Source organism: Ambystoma mexicanum, chromosome 3q, assembly GCF_040938575.1.
Source record: "Ambystoma mexicanum isolate Mex_15411 chromosome 3q, UKY_AmexF1_1, whole genome shotgun sequence".
In the NCBI taxonomy this organism is placed as follows: Eukaryota; Metazoa; Chordata; class Amphibia; order Caudata; family Ambystomatidae; genus Ambystoma; species Ambystoma mexicanum.
The window spans coordinates 734,209,484-734,226,460 of NC_090926.1; the positions used below are offsets into that span (position 1 = coordinate 734,209,484).

At 44.1% G+C, this 16,977-nt stretch overlaps 1 protein-coding gene across 2 annotated transcripts in view; it reads left to right on the plus strand.

The window, feature by feature from the left end:
- The window catches only part of LOC138582917 (alpha-N-acetylgalactosaminide alpha-2,6-sialyltransferase 1-like), a 354,669-nt gene that overhangs the window by 283,198 nt on the left and 54,494 nt on the right, over positions 1-16,977 (plus strand). Inside the window, exons 7-8 of one of the 2 annotated variants that reach the window (XM_069654670.1) lie at positions 407-496; positions 6,261-6,360. In XM_069654670.1, the coding sequence (XP_069510771.1) occupies positions 407-496; positions 6,261-6,360 (190 nt within the window). The remainder of the gene's footprint in view (positions 1-406; positions 497-6,260; positions 6,361-16,977) is intronic. The other variant, XM_069654671.1, reaches the window with a different exon arrangement.

Genomic DNA, 16,977 nt, shown 5'->3' on the forward strand with positions numbered 1-16,977 from the left:
GTTGTTTGTAGTTGTGATCTAGTTGTAGAGTAGGGGTACTTTTTTATCCAGGTCGGCTTCTTCCTTAGTCATTACTTGCGGTTTGCTGAGTTCCAGAAGTTCAGTTAGGTTGGAGTTTTTGATGGTTTTCCAATTTCTTTTTATGGTGATTGGTGGTTTGTCTTGTTGCTTGGTTATTGGAGTGGTCAGTGTGATTATGAAGGGAATGATGGGGTGGTCGCTCCAGGGTATTTGAATTGGGTGTGCTGTGGTAATGAGTTTTGTATTGGCGAAGATTGCATCGTGTTTGCCCACCCGAGTGGGTTGCTCCTTTGACTAGTTGTTGTAGATTCATTGCTGCTAGTAATGATATAACCTAATGCATCATACGGAAAACAAACTTTCAGCTACGTTTTTTTCACCACAGACTTCGACCCAGAGTCGATTTTGGCGAGAAATTTGACTTGAAAAGATTTCTGATGGTTCATCCGGACTTTATGAGATACGTTAAAAACAGGTAAGTGCACTGTGCCGAGTTATCCGGGATTATCAGTACTTTACCTTTTCTGGGTCTCAGCATGCGCCGTGGCTAACAGACCATTTAAACCTTGTATTTGCCTTTTTTCAAAATAAATGCGCTTTAGCCTAAGGTTGGAATCCCAAACAATAATAGGTGCACAAAGGTAGGAGGGCTGGCGGGAGGGGTAGCTCAGAACGACGTGTTTGTATTGGAAGCAAGACAACGCAGAGAAAACCCGGTCGCGTGCTTAGAGACTAGTCTCCGGTTTAGCACATAATCAAAGACTAATTAATGAACTAATTAGGCACACTAATACCCCGCTTACTTCCCAGTAATCTTTACTAAGAGTCCTACTCTTCCTCATCCCAGTACGAACAGTATGAAATCAGTCTATTTTGGAAAACAGACACACAGCACTAGCTCTATAAATATGTTTCCAAATCGTCTCGTCTCCCCCCACATCCTGGACTGAGTGCCTCAATTACCTGAGCCGCTATCCACATTGAACTAATAGAGCAGTCCCATAATGACCAAAGATGTGTCACACTCAGCCTAGCTGTGGAAGGGGGTTGAGGACCATAGATGGCAACCTTTCACAGTGGGCTCGAGGGTCACTTATGATTTGCCCACACTCCCATGGCCGTGCTCCAAAAATATGCATATTTTGCATATATAAGCACACCTCACTAAAAGGATGAAATGTGCTGTGACCCACCACATTGAGGACAATTGTATTAGAATTAAAAACAGGCAGAGTTCCCTTTTATTAGCCTTTCTGTAATAGTGTTTAATAGCGTAGATACAGTTATTTGCCCCAAGAGAGGTGACAGTTCCTTAGTTGAGTGCTTCTACATATTTGACAGACAAGCACTTCATCTTATTAGCATCAGTCTGCATTGTACGTTTTCAGTTACCAATTGATAGGTATGCAGAAGTCATGGGATGGCACTGGAGTGCTTTGTGATCTTGGGCAAAACTGTTCCCCCAATGTATGTTCATCAGCAGTGACTTTTCTGACAAATTGAAACATCAGTAATGTATGTAGTGATGGGGTAAACAGTTAAACCAATTGTAAACACTTGTATATCAGTGCATATTTTCAGAAATTAGTATTTTGTTCACCACAGCCCCACCAATAACGTGTCTGCCTGCCCCCATAGCACATAAATCGTTTTTTTGGAGATGTGCCAGCAAGGTTAAGCTCATCTGGGCTGCAACCTTTGCAAACATTAGGAGGCCACAAGAGGTCAAAGTTCTGCCACTGGGCAAGCAGAACTCCGAAAAGCCGCAAATGGGCAATTACTGGGGTATTCCGGCCCCGCCGGACCCGGTAATTGCCCTTTCGCGCGTGCCGGAACCGGTACATTCCCATTTGAGCCCCATAGGGTTCAATGGGATTGGGGACCTCGGATGCACCGGCACCGCTTACAACGGTGCCGCTGCATCCGACTTGCTGTGCTCCTGGGTGCCGCTCTGCCCGCCAGGTCAGAGACAGGTTAGGACTGCTGAAGATTACTGGTAAGTAGTTAATAATTCCACTGTGTTCCTCTCCTTCATTCTGGTCCTAACAGTATGCGTGGTGACGGCTTCAGCATTGGCATGCGCCACTGATAAGGGTTCAGTATAGTGACAGCATCAGTGTGGCCTCGCCAGGGTGGGGAGGGAAGCAAACAGATTGGAGGGTGAGGAGTAATGAGTTGGGGGCAAGTAGGAGGCTGGAGTGGAAGGGCATAGAGGGGCTGGGGGAGCTTCATTACAGCCTCAACAGGGCACTAACTGGTTGCCAGCAAATGACAAAGGGCGATAGACTTGTGCATAGGCGCGTTATAAATGGCATATCATATCATGGGGATGGAATCAGTGCAGTGCTGAGATTCAGCAGGTGCCGCCCCCGGGAACTGAAGTCATGCAAGAGAGCAGGAGGGGAGTGGTGCATGAAGTAGAGGTGGTTGTGAGTAGGAGACTAGACCGGCGCGGACCGGATCGACGTTAAAAGACCATATTGGAAAAGCTTGAGTTACAAGATAGCAGAGCCGACTTGTTCGCATTTTGTAACTCAAGCTTTTCTGAATGTGCCTTTATGTCCCTTACTTTACATCTGATGTATGTGGGAGTCACACCGGCAACCCGTGCAACCCATAATGCTGAATTAGGGGAGCGGGGAAACATCCGCCACGGCATTCCCCTTGTTTGGCATTATGGGTTATGTGTTTTGTTAATGAGCTGAATGCGCACTAAAAGCGCATTTAGCTTTTTATTTACAAGCGTTTGGTGCGATACCGTGCAGACCTACCTAGTCTCTGAGTTTAGCCCGTAAACCCCCGGTTTCCAGGCTCCTCTCTGGGTCTCCTTGATGATCTTGGAGCCTTCGGGATTTCTGGTAGTGCCAGCAACTCTGCCAACACCACCATTTGATTGGCTACAAACCGACTGCTAGTGGCCAATCAAATGGAGGTGTGGGCGGAGAAACGGTATAACGAGGAAATCCGTGCATGTCTGGCAACACACAGTTCTGTGTGGCTTTTTTTTTTAACAACAAGTGGCTAGGCAAGTTGGCAGAGTCTTGTATGGCTGTGGGATCTCTGGGTTTTGTATTTCAAATGTAGGCAGGTCTGCACAGGTGGTGAATTGAAAAAAATGATCAGGAAAGCAGCATCCAACATGCTGTGATCTACCAACAGGATTAAATTTGGAGAAAACAGATGGTGTGAGAAAAGGGAGAGGTGGAATTGGAGGCTAGGAAGGACTGCCATGGGAGAGGAGAGTGATGTAAGAACACTAAGGAGTTGCCTTGACTCGCATGCTCTCCTGACAGCCGTCACAGCACCCATCCACAAGCTGGCTCTACATGGGTCGCTAGCAGGGACTTAGCCATCCCTAGCTACCTTAGTACTGGCTAAAATGCACACATGCATTCTAAATTCCTCTGATCTATCTCTCATACCTCGGACTTCATGCCTCCAAGGGTGTTCACCTACAGCTCTTTGAGGCCATATCAATGGGAAAAGGCGCTTTACAAATGCCATATTACATTACATGACATGTGCCAAGCATTGCAAAGTCTTACACCGCCACCCGTAGGTATCTGCTCATCAGACATGTCCTTACAAACCCATGTGGAACACCAATTTGAAAAGAAACACTAAAAAGCGTGCAGTAGAGTCGCTGTCAATGCAAAGGATGCAGAAAGTGTCCCTGAAAACTGTAGCACACTATGACGCAGCATACATTTTATGAAACTGCCCAATAGGTGAGCAAGAGATGCTAGCCAGGCTGCTAGCCACGCGAAGACTCTGGTGCACCAAAAGCTACATACACGTGCCCACCACCCAATCCGAGGCTGGCGCAACTGAGGGTCTTGCTACAGTAGTAGACACTAAAAGGTGAGTACCAACCATCCTGTGGCATTAGTCACTCCTATCAGAGCCACCGTGCTACGACAAAACAAGGCTCAATATACTCAAAGGACTGTTGCCCTCTCACAAAGGTCTTAAATCACAGTTTAGATCTCTTGAGATACCAGTCGTACAACAATTGTTGCCTATCAGCCTGGTCCCATCCACACCGAAAAGCCAGGCCATTCTATAAACAAGCCTACCGGAAGCGACCTCAGACACATGTTTCTGCCTTTGGGCCATCATTAGTGAGGTGCAGTGTCTTTCTAGACACAGAGCTCGACAGGTCCACGTCTGGAGTCCTCTCTGCAACCTACGGTGAAACTGCAAGTGTTTCAACACTTATTAACAGAAGTAGAAGGCCCTCATTATGGGTCCGGCAGTAACTGCCGGACTCGTAATGATTTACCGCCGCCTGACTTCCCGGAAACACTGGGGCATTACAGCCCTGGTGGTCCGGTAAGTCAGGCTGCAGTAATTTTTAATCCCCATTCCCATAGGACTCAATGGGAATGGGGACCACGGAAGCACCTGCACCGTTAATAATGGTACTGGTGCTTCCGTGAAAGTGTGCGGGCAGGTGCCATTCCGCCCGCCAGGACAGACCTAGAGGGCGGAACGGCACCCGCCCGCAGACTTGTACTTTGCCGGTCCAGAAACAATGGTGCCGGGTAAGCTTTGTTTCCAGACCGGAAAAGTTCTTATGAGGGCTGAAGAGCCCCTCCCACGAGCAAGACCAAGGCCAACAAATGTGTTCTTTAGCACCCTGTGACCAAAGGAGATATGCCCATAGCATATCATCCAGGTCCCACCCAGAAAGAAAGCCCGGCACCAAAATGGCAGCCAACTCTCCTACAGCAGCGTTAGTAGATTGTGAAACTTGCTGATGGTCCCAAAAGAGTAGGCACAACACATACTTGTTTCTCTTGGCACGGGAGGGTTTAAAATATCTGGTGGTGTGATGTTTACATTGCAGGACAGCAGCACTGTCGTTTACAGATAAAATGCAGAGAAAATGACCCGAGAACATGTGTGTTCTACTTTGCCACTGAGATTAAGCTTTCTTCAACAGAAGCCTCTCAAATAGCTGAAAAGCCGAGGTGACGCTGTGGTGTGTTTCAGTGCCATGATTTCTTTTGTCTACAACTGGTGCCTAATTCTCTCTCCCTCTCGTGCATTTTCTTTGTATGAAATCTTTCATTGGTATGTTGGTGCACAGCCAGTGCAATGCGAACATAGGAAAAGCCTAGGGGTACAATTATACATGAAATATTTACAGACTACTCCTCCTATCATGACATTTGAAACTCACAAATGCATTTTTAAGGTACAAGCATCAACTCTTACATTTCATTTCTAAGCAAGCGAAAGAGGGTAGACAGCGAACCCGAACAAACCAAGACTGTTAATTCAAAATCCAATTCATGCCAACTAAGCGCACAGTGAAGCACTTTGCGCAGGCGCCCCCCTATGTTGAGCGAACAACCCAGTAATTGACACAGACAGCTTAGGAGAGTAAGAAGAAATGTTGCAAGTCCATATTATAAATCATTGGGAGTTAATTCATCAGCAGAGATTCCGTCAATAAATTCAAGGTGGACGAACCAGCTAATTGACCGCCACCTACCCATGTACGTGTTGGGTCTATCCAGGCTTTGCGCCGTGGAGGGTCACCCAGACTCCACCCACCAATGCACTTTTTCACACACCTTGTCACATCTGGTGATGACATAGCCACCTAATGGTGGCGTCTAAGGTTTGCACCCCCACGCGCCCGGTACAGAAGAAAGTTGGCTCCCGTAGGGATATCCCCACTCATGATATGGCCCTCATTACAACACCGGCGCTAAACCATGGCGCTATTAGCACCATGGTTGGTGCCGGTGTTGTAACTGGTCCACCATGGTTCAATGGGGAATTACCACCCCATTCCAAGGTTGGCGGGGCGGTAATTCCCCATTAAACCATGGCCCTTCCCCATTCCCATTTTCCCCCCATAGGGCTCAATGGGACTGGGGAAGGCGCTAAGTACGGTACCGCAAATTGCGGTACCGTACTTAGCACCAAGGTCCCTTTGCGGGTCCCTACTTTAACGGCTGGTCTAGACCAGTCGTTAAGGTCGGGTCCCGCAAAGGGACCTCGTAATCAGGCGTTAAGGGTTTAACGGCGCCAACACCTTTTACGGCGCCGTTAAACCCTTAACGCCAGGATCGTAATGACCCCCTATGTGTACAAACATGGAGGAAATAATAGGGAGAGAGAGATAGGCATAGAGCCGGAGAAGCTGCCAGAGTGTACATTTTGCAGAGGTGCAGGTGAAGATCCAGACAGTACTGAACGCCAGCTCTCTCTCTGTACATTCTCAGGTTTTTAAGATCCAAGATCCTGGATGGAGTGTATTGGCCCATATACAGGCCCAGCACTGGGGCTTTGCTACTGATGACAGCTCTGCACCTGTGTGACACGGTAAGAAAGCATCCATGCTCGTTTCCCTTATAAACCAATCATTGGTATGAAATGGTAAGACTGCAATGTGCCCCTATGATGCCCACCGCTTGTGGGCAGCCACGAGGATGCGGACTGTAAAGACCGGGAACTTGACTTGTATATTGATTTTTCTTTTTCTTTAAAATTAATTTGCATTAATTCATTACAAACTTTTGCAAAATTAGCAAATTTTCTAGTGATTATTGATTTTGAAGAATTGAGGGTGTACATGAAAATGGAGAGGGGACGGCAGAATATAACGCTTAAATTACTCTATGCATTTTTTCTTATATTGTGGTGCGTATTTAATTTTTACTTGTGCATGTTTGTATGTTTGCAATTTCTTTATGGCATGTACCAAAATAAATATGATATATATACATAGATCCATCATGATAAGGAACCTAACATAGTGCCATTATAATTGCTTTATATGCATTCGGGCACTTAGTGAGTGGGCCAGGGACTGGTGAATGAAAATGATATGCCTGAAGTAAGTCCACCATTCTTAACCTTGACTAAATGCTATAATTATCCTATTGGAAGTACAGAGTTCAGGAAGTTGGCAATGGGGGTTGGGACAATAGGAGATATCCCGAGAGACGACGGAATGGGAAAGCAATATGGTAAGAGTACATTATGCTGCTACTGAAACCTGGAAATGTGGGAAGCTATAGTGGGCAGTTGACTCACATGGCAATGGGCGCAAATCGTCAAGTCTTCTGATGAAGACGATTGCAAGTGCATGCAACAGGGGTTGGGTAGCATTCAAAGCGGGCCATACATGCTCGACTTAATGCAGTACAGTACACACAAGATAAGTGCTAATATATTCGTGCACACATGCCGATACACCAAGTGTGATACAGTATCTATATTTCAATTACCTCCTTCCCAGATCAAACCAAGAGCAAGTGACAAAGTACATTTATATATATATATATATATATATATATATATATATAATAGATAATTTCTTACGTGCTCTCTCTCTCTCTCTCTGAATATTTCTTTTTTAAGGTTGATTCCTTGTCATGGGGTACTTCATTTTATATAATCGTTCTGCAGGTAATAAAACCACTTCATACATTCACCAATAGCATTACATCCAGTGATATCACACCTTCAAAATAAGCAGACATCAGTATACAAATGGGATAAGAGCATATTTCATACTACTTATTCAATCCCTCAGACCCTCTGCCATTCAGTTGAAAACAAATAGATGCTTCAGACCATACCCGGAATAATGCCATATGGAGTTTGGAGTTTAAAGTGTTAATACATTGTATCCAAAAGTCAGTCTGTTCTACAAAATCTAGGTCGTGGACAAAACCTCCCAAATGTTTAACACGACTCTTTTCCATCCCCAGACATAGAGTCAGTACATGGCGAGCCGTTTCAAGTTCATTTTGCACGTTACAGATTCTACAATATCTCTCAGATTTTTCGAGTCCTATCTCCTGTCCCTTAATTGCCAGTACTGGAAGATGGTTTATACGCAGAAGTAATATAAAGCGTCTTAGTTGATCTGACGGGCAATATTAATTGCTAATTATACTACTGAGTAAAGGTACACTTGTATTCACCTGGATGAACTATTGGGAGAGACCTGGGTGATGAGTCTCCTGACTGTGTGACTCTGCTTTTTTCGAACCATCGTGAAGGAAATGTTGGGTGAAGAGGAGAAAATATGCTTCTGGCTGAGTTCCAAAAGTGTGGTGAGGGCAACACCCTAATGAGAAAGTTTGTCTGCACACATTATCTCACTGTGTTTGTGTTGCTGGACGCAGTGATAGTTTTGATAGCCCACCGTCACTTAATGCCGGGATGCAGGCGACTCTAGTCCTCTTTCTAATGACTCACGAAAAACATCACATATATGTGAAAGGTCAAGATGGGTGGTACAGTCCGCCTGAGAGACCAAGGCCTGAGGGACCAAGGTGCTCTAGCTTTAAGGTGAAGCACAACCTCTCATATCTACACAGGACCAGATTTGTCAATGGTGTTACTTGAGTCCCTTGCCATAGACGGCAATGGTCCAAGGCCCTGAACCCTCAAATAATGATGGACTATAGCCCACGTTTATTTATTTACATTTATAAAATGGTCCTTAGGCCAAGTGGTGCTGTTACAGTAGGCTTACTTAGTTGCGAGAGGAGTACAGAATAATGATAATGAAGACAAACAATCATGGTTAAAAACTAGTAGCACTTTGAGTAGCGCTTCGAGCAGAGTGGCGTGCCACTGGAGAAGAGGCCCAGACGAGATACTGGATAAAAGGGCCAGAGTAAAACGAGTGTCCCCTGTGCTAAGATCTATCTGCTAAATGTGAGAGAACCAATGTGGACAGGCTTTTGCTGCAGATATTGCTAAATTGGTATTGAGCAGAAGAGACATGCTGGTGACTTGTATTGAGGAGAAAAGACACGCTTGCGACTTGTATTGAGGAGAAGAGACACGCTTGTGACACGGGAGAAGAGACATGCTTGTGACTTGTATTTAGAAGAAGAGACATACTTGCGACTTGTATGAGGAGAAGAGACACACTTGTGACTTGTATTGAGGAGAAGAGACACGCTTGCGACTTGGGTTTGAATCTCTGCCTTGTCCCGCTGGCCATCCATAAATGCGGGCATAATGTTGGTGCATGTGAATGAGTGACAGCTCAAGGGAATGTTGGCTGCAACGGATGGAGTGAGTGTCCTAAGAGTGCTAGGTGGGCTTGAGCTGGTGTGGATAAGGATGGCTGGTGGGTCGTCTTGCTGTACACATCTACAATAGAAACTGGAACCTGTAAAATACAGCAGTGTGGACTTTCAACAGAGAAGCTCATGGCTGGTCTGTGACCAGGGACCATCACACTTATTTGCTGAGTTACAACAGACAGAAACCTTAGAAATAGATATCCTGACAGCCGTAAAATGATTGAAATGCTCACATGAGGAAGAAGAGATCTATGGAACTGATGAACCGAATGAAGAGAGAGAATACTTCTCTGCCAAATCAGAAGAAGCCTTTCATGCAATCCTGCACGAACACAGGCTGTCAGCTTGACCTCATCGGTGTTCACGACAATCCTGATGCCAAGAGTTCAGATTGGAGCAAATACTAAATGGTTGCAGATAACCAGATGGGAATTACTACAGACCATCAACACAACCACCAAGGGATTCAATGCAATCAAGGAAGAGTTAAGAGTGGTCTGACTAATGACTCTCCAGAACAGATATTTCCTAGACATGATCACAGCTGTGGATGGAGGTGTTTGTGCAAAAATTGGAGAATCATGTTCCACATTACACCATCTCACGGCAACGAAAATGGGACCTTAACAGAGGCCACAGGTATGCTGACAAAACTACAGAATCAGATGATAGATGAAGCCGAAGAAGTTGGTGACGACAGTTGGTTTGGATAACTGTTTTCATGGGTTCCAAAATGGATAGCAGACACATTCAAGATCCTAGGAGCCCTGATGGTGATGATATTGCTTATATTCTGTGTTATCAAGATAATAATCTCTCAGTGCCAGAAAACTGCAAAAAGGGCCATAGGGATGCAAATCGTGATTGACGTCGAGTCAGGAGGTAAGCCCAAAGACCTGACTGATGAAGAAATAAGAGATTTTGTCAAGGCCAGCATTTATGCACCAGAAGAAACAAAGTTTCGGTATCCAAAGAAACATAGAAAGTATGTGGGAAAATGTATCTTTTGTAATCCAAGTGGAGAATGTCAACTAATGACTTGGGACAAAGACGAGCACGTAAGAACAGCAGGACGTTTAAAGGGAGTGATAAAGATATGGACCCCAAAGGAACATTTCCGCAGACCTAGATGTCCAGATCCAGAGGATAGTTTATATAGAAATCCACAAAAAGCAGCTTCCCACCTTCACATGCACAAGGTCAAACAAGTTCACAACTATCACCAAGCCGAAAATGTCATCATTTGTATGGACAAAAAGCTTTAGGTTCACATATTTTAATCAATATAAACAAAACATAAACACAAGCACAACATATAAACATTAAAAACACCTAGAAGTGGTAGTGCCATTGGCTCTGTTTGACTAGGGTGATGCCACCCAACACTGACTTGATAGTTTCTAAACATCACAACATTTTAGTGAGGTTAGTAGGAGAGTGAGAAAAATCTTTCCATAGGTCTGTAGAACCACTTCATTCTATAACTCTTAAAGTTATATGTGAACCTAAAGCTTTTTGTCCATACAAATGATGACATTTTCGGCTTGGTGATAGTTGTGAACTTGTTTGACCTTGAGCATGTGAATGTGGGAAGCTGCTTTTTGTGGATTTCTATATAAGCTATTGTTTATTTGTCCTCCTCCACACAGCCCCCGAGAAAAGAAGACTTCCTTTACTCTACATTGTATATTCCAGATCCAGAGGATAACAGAAAAGCGAATGCGAGGAAAGAATTAAGAATGGTCGATGAATCGCCCAGAGCGGGGAGTGAAGAGGAAGTGCCAGACATCATCTGCACTCCAGCCACCCCCTTTGAAGTGCTAGGAACGTTCACACCAAAATATGTGACGTATGAAGAACAGGTAAACCAGCAGAGAGCCGCAGTGGGGCTCTGCCCAGTGCCTATCGGAAGAACAGCACCTTTTGAAGTACCAACAGCTAACCAAACTTGGACAGTAAGGTACCCCCTGAGAAATCCATATCCACAGACATGACAAAGGAGCGGTTGTCAGAATGGAATACCCAAAGAAACCAAGAAGATACTAAAAGAAGATGACTGATGACGTCATGAGAAATCGGACGGACGCACATATAAAGTATATAAGGACCTAAGAATGTTGACAAAAGGACAAAATGCCATGGATAAGTGACATTGTGGGCCTATGGTGAAACAGTTGATTTCAAGATGAAGAAGCTTATGCCAGATGCACGATGAAGACATTAAGTCAGTTTAAACGTGTACATACACAAGAAACCGCAAGAAGCAAAGAAATCGTGGAGCTTGCTATGCTTAGTAGGAAGTAGATTGCGGCAGGCGCCAACTATACATATAGCTACCTCAAAAGCACTTTATAGATGAGTGTAAAATCCACTGTGCACATGAGCAGGATTGAATAGAGGTTACTAAAAGTTTCAAGAGGGAAAGACTACAGCAACAAATCAAGAAGTAAAGACGGAGAGAAACCCTGCTGAAGGTAACCCTGCAAAGAGGCCCAGGTTGTATCAGGCTGTAACAGGCTTGCGATGCCTACAACTAGAGATAAGAATAACAAGAGTCTCCTGTTCAGCACGGTCGAGATAAGCGCAGATGGTATACAACTGACAGAATTAAATCAAATACACAGAACTGAATGAAGAAGAGGCCAATTTCACGGTGTCCTACTCATGTGGCAAGGCGGCAGAAAGAGATGAGAATTTCACACCTACGCATGGAGCCTCGTCGTACCCATCCTCCTTAAACTTTCTCAGACCAAGAGGCAGACTCAAGGCCAAACTACAAAGCAGTAATTGACACGCAGCCACTGACGTGATGTATGGGTGTACCATAAATTGAAGGAAAGCTGGGAGGCAGGCGTACTCCCTGCACCTGGCCAATTATTCTGCATGTGCTATGCGCAAGTGGAAGATAATGTGTGGGATCAATGCCAACCCAATAATAGTGGACCATGTAATCTAGGGTCCTAAAAATAGTCGAGCCAATGGGATGTTGTACTTTTAGTGACGTTTACAGTAGCCAGTTTGAAGGAAGGGATTAGTTGCCCAACCTGACATTATTCCCCAATCCCCTCTCCCCGTTACCATATAAAGATATAGTACCTATGTTAAAGTTACCTTCCTATAATCAAGTTGCATGTTAGGTTTTTAAGATTACACGTCAATGATGATGAGTTTTTGGTACAAAGGTTGTGGGTTTTCTGAAATTAAGCAGAGTTTAAGCGAGAAGGAAGATCGTGCGGTTGCTGATGTTCATTGACCTCCCTGTTATTTGTGCTTGTCATTAAACGGACTCCCTTTGCCAAACTGCGAGAATACAAATCTGCATCCCCATCTATCTCAAGGGTGCTGCCGCTTATCTTAAAAGGTTGTTTGGAGACCCACAGTCTTATGGGCCGGCTGGGGTCCATCCAGTTCATGTTTTAATGACTTCCTCTTTCAAATGTTAATGGTTGTCATCTGTACTTTCAGGCTCCGGCAACCATTGTTTCCGTGTTTCCTGGTGTTCCCTGCAAGGTTAAACAGTTGTAGGATTAGTGCTCTCCTGAGTTGCTATGAATTTATCCTTAACCTTCCTGCCCCTAACACATTCTCTGTGCAGATTTCCCTCATTCTGTGCATGACATGACACGGCTTCCCAATATTTGTTTAAAGCATACTCACCACCAATGAAGCCATTCTATCAATTGTTTTAAAACAGAATTACTTGAAATTTGAGACTCCTTGACTAGTCTGATGACCACATAATGTCCTCCAGATGTGCACAGAGCAGGTACGTTTTGGAGGCTACCCGTCCGTTGGAGTAGTGGGGGCCCAAAGTGGCCATATCAATAACCACTCACTCCATGATTCAGCTGACCCATCTCACCAAAATGGATGAAGAAATCAATCTTTACAGATGTCTGATGCCCAAAAGCATCTACCTGCAACTGGGAGGTCTGTGACTAGCATTGACTCTTAATTTCTGTTGAGACAGCAGATCACACACAACCACAGCCGCGTGGGGAAAGCCAGGTAAGACACAGAGAGGATCAACCATCTTGATACACCAAGAAACTGCAGAATCCAGAGCGCCAACATCTGAGGTGCACTTGCAAGAACTTAGGCAAAGGAGCATTCTGAGCTATTTGAGGCCCAGGAGCACATTGTCATCCCACCTTCATAAAAGCCATTGATTTAAGTGTTTGTCCCAAAGAGATGAGTAACATGGCTCCAGTCGCCCAAGAAATGTGACTCCTTCCAACAGGCAATAGACCAGAGGGTGCTTGGCAAAGGCTTGCGATAGTCATGGTCTGCTGAAATAGCTGATCTGTAAACACCCAGAGTTCAAAAGGCTTTGCCTACATCAGGCAGAAAAGCCAGGATATTTAGCACCTCCAATACAGGATGTGAAATTGGATCTCTATCCTTTTCCACACACCATTCAACCCAGCAGTTCCAAGATTATTCGAAGCAACTTGCAGAGGAAGGAGGCCAGGAATTACAGAGGCAAACAGATGTAACCAGAAGCCCTGGGACACTTGCGAATCGGCGGATGGGATCTCCCCTCTGGGTCCTTCAGAATGTCTGGATCCTTAGAAAGTAGGATCAGAAAATGCAATGAAAGTATGGGGAAGGGCCCTGGTGAATGGGGAATTACCGGTCCCACCAACCTTGGAATGGGCCGGTAATAGCTCCATTCACCAGGGCGGAGTCGGTAAGGTTTTGGAGGCAGCCATGGCGCTAATAGCGCCATGGTTACCTCCAACCTTGTAATGAGGCCAATGCTTTAAGCGAGGGCACTCCCAGTTCCAATCGTATAATGACCATAGGAACTCCCGGTGCTAAGCCAAGGACACGCCGCCAAAATTTCCTTTCGATGACCTGAAGCCAACTAAGATCTATATCAAAAAGTGCTTCTAGACCATGGGTCATCATAGGGATAAATACTTGCAAATAAAGTTGGTGCATACCCCATAGCGTGAAGCCTCCCTGCTTGTTTGTAAAACTGGTAATTTAAGCTATTACTTGTGCTGCTCGCATAATACGGGATTGTTTGCTTGCCACATATTCACCACTGGGCTCAAAATCAATTCCCAAATAGCAATATTGTGGCGCGTATGAGATCTTGACTTTGCCCACCATGAGATTGACACGAGAGACTCTTTTACTGGTAAATATCAAGACCTTGGTTTTGTCAAGGTTAATGGTGAGTCCATTACAAGTGGCATACTCCCAGAGTGCCGTGGCAGATCTACGCAGTCCACTGATGGTATGATCTAAGATGACCAAATTGTCTGCATATGCCAAAACAGGACACGCAGCCTCTCCGATTTTTCGAGGGCAATTGCTAGGAGCAGTTATAGCCACCGGTATATCATGGACGTAAAGGTTGTACACCAGAGGGGCAGTGACGCAACCCTGTTTCACCCCCCTATTCTGCTGCACTTTTCCAGTCAGATGCCCCTCTTGATCTAATTTCAACCTAACTGAGGTATTATAGTGTAGCAATCTGAGGTAGTACAAAATACCAGCAGGCAACCCAGGGCGGCTAGTTTAGACCATGACCATTCTCTAGGGACCAAATCAAAGGCCGCTTTGAAGTCAATATAGAGTGCATATAATGGTGGTTCACCCCTTCTACAGGCCCTAGATCTCAATAAATCCACGACCATATGATTATGGCAAGTTGAATAGCCTCTTCTGAATCCACATTGGAATTTGGACAAAATATCTGCCTCGTCGACCCATACCTGCAGCTCTTTGAGTAGCAGGGACGCAAACAGTTTGCCTGTCGTATCCAACATGAAAAGTAATCTGTAATTATTCGGGTCGAGCCGGTTACCTTTTTTAAATACAGGGATCAGCACGGCAGTCTGCCAAGAGCTGGGAATCTTCCCCTGTGCCATTATCTTCTCAAATAATATAGCCAACAAACTAGCCCAAAACTCGACTGACTTTTGATGACTATATTAGCCACACCGTTAGGTCCCGGGGCTCTAGATGATTTTAGAGTTTTTATCTTACTGATTATGGCCGTATAAGATATATCAAAAGGTACAATTGGTATTGTAGCTTTCAATGGGCAGATCTCATCTATCTGCATGATGGCATTACGGTTCTCCAAGAATTTTTCCCATTCAGCAGCATTTATTGGATTAACCAGTTCACCCTTTACAGCCACTCTTGATCCACCTAGAAGTGACCAAATACTGCAAGAGTTGTTAGAACAGATGGTCTGTACTGATTTCTGATGTGCCTGAGTTATTTCATCAATTGATGCTATGGAGCTGTGAGTGGAAGCATGGTTATGTGGTAATGTAAGAATATCATTTCGAGCTCTATTAGCCTTAGAAGAGGCAACCAATGTTCAACTACAGAAAATGTATGGTGTTTATGAAAAGATTGTGTAATATCTATTCAAAACCAATATGTGAATACGGTTACCAATAACAATTGGGGTAATCCGTATTCTGAAACAATAAAAACACAAACATTACATCTCAAAGAAGCTTTGTAATTACAGTTGAACAAAGTTCTGGGAACATAATTATGTGCTTCCCCTTTTTGTGTCTTCAGAAGCATCACCAGGCTGTAGAGAAATACACAAAAAAGAAAAATTCCTTAGCTATGCAGTAGTATACAATAGAATGCATGAAATATTTTGACATGCTAGTTTACATTGATGCATCATTTTGAAGTTTCAAGATTTCAAAATGTCATGACTTTCAAAAGCACACCCCTACACCACAACTTAAGTTAAATTCAAACAAGTACCGTAATTGGTCTAAATTGTATTAATCAAAAAGGCGTTAGAACAATCTCCCTGGAAAGAGAAGATAAGGGGATCCATAAAAATAAAAATGCAACTAAAGATATGAATGGATAAAAATCTCTATGCATCTCAATAATATTGTGGAAAAAGATTTGTTGAAAAAAATGTTTATTTACTATGTGGTAGGTCCGAAAGATGACATAGATTCTGGGTAGACATCTCACTGGTGTGTTTATTAAAGAACATGAATAAAGTCGGTCTTTCCCTATTCTACAAGGCATCCCTACCTAAAAAAACAAGTTACGGTGCTCATCAGGAAATGTTTATGAAAGAAAACCGCTCTGTCTGACTCTAATCTATCTGACCCTACCACTATTTTTAACAACGGAAAGTTATGGGACTGTCTCCCATCTCCTGAGGTTAGGCGACGTATCGTTCATCCACTTTTCAAATAGATGATCTTCAGATAATCTCTAGTAATCACTTTATCAGTTCATAAAGTTCCTTTATTATTGGTTTGGCCCTTTGCTTTTTCTCTTTTTTACTTCTATAATAGGGGATCCTGCTCTCCTCCACTGGTGAAGCTATCTCACAATTATATTTTCTTTCTGGGCTATTTCTAATGTTCCTAAATAGTTCATAGACTTTAATTTCTCATTTCTCTTCGGTCGGGCATGTTTTTACAAAGTGCAGTTTGTTCTCAGGTTTTTCTTTTATAACCAGCCATGATATTTCACTTAGGCCTTCTTTGTATGCACTTGTAAGAATTGGATCATTCACAAAATATATCTGTTCCATTTCTCTTTGTATTTGCTGTACAACTCTTCCTTCTAGACTGAGAGAAATATGAGTATTGGACCAATGCTTCTTCACTCTCATTATGTTTTCTCTCTCTTGACTGTGACAAGTATGAGCATTGCAATACTTTTGGTCCTCATTCACTCCCCCGGGTTATCAGGTTCAGCTAAAACCAAAGTTATCCTCTGCATGTACTGTTGCTGAACCCCAAAGGCCCTCCCAGGATGAACTGCCCCCAGCTGAAGACCTCTCACCCTGCAAGGGAAAGCGTAATTGGATAAAAATAATAAAAGAACAGGGTGCTGCCTTTCTGCCTCTTGTGACTTGAGAACCTGCAGGGAG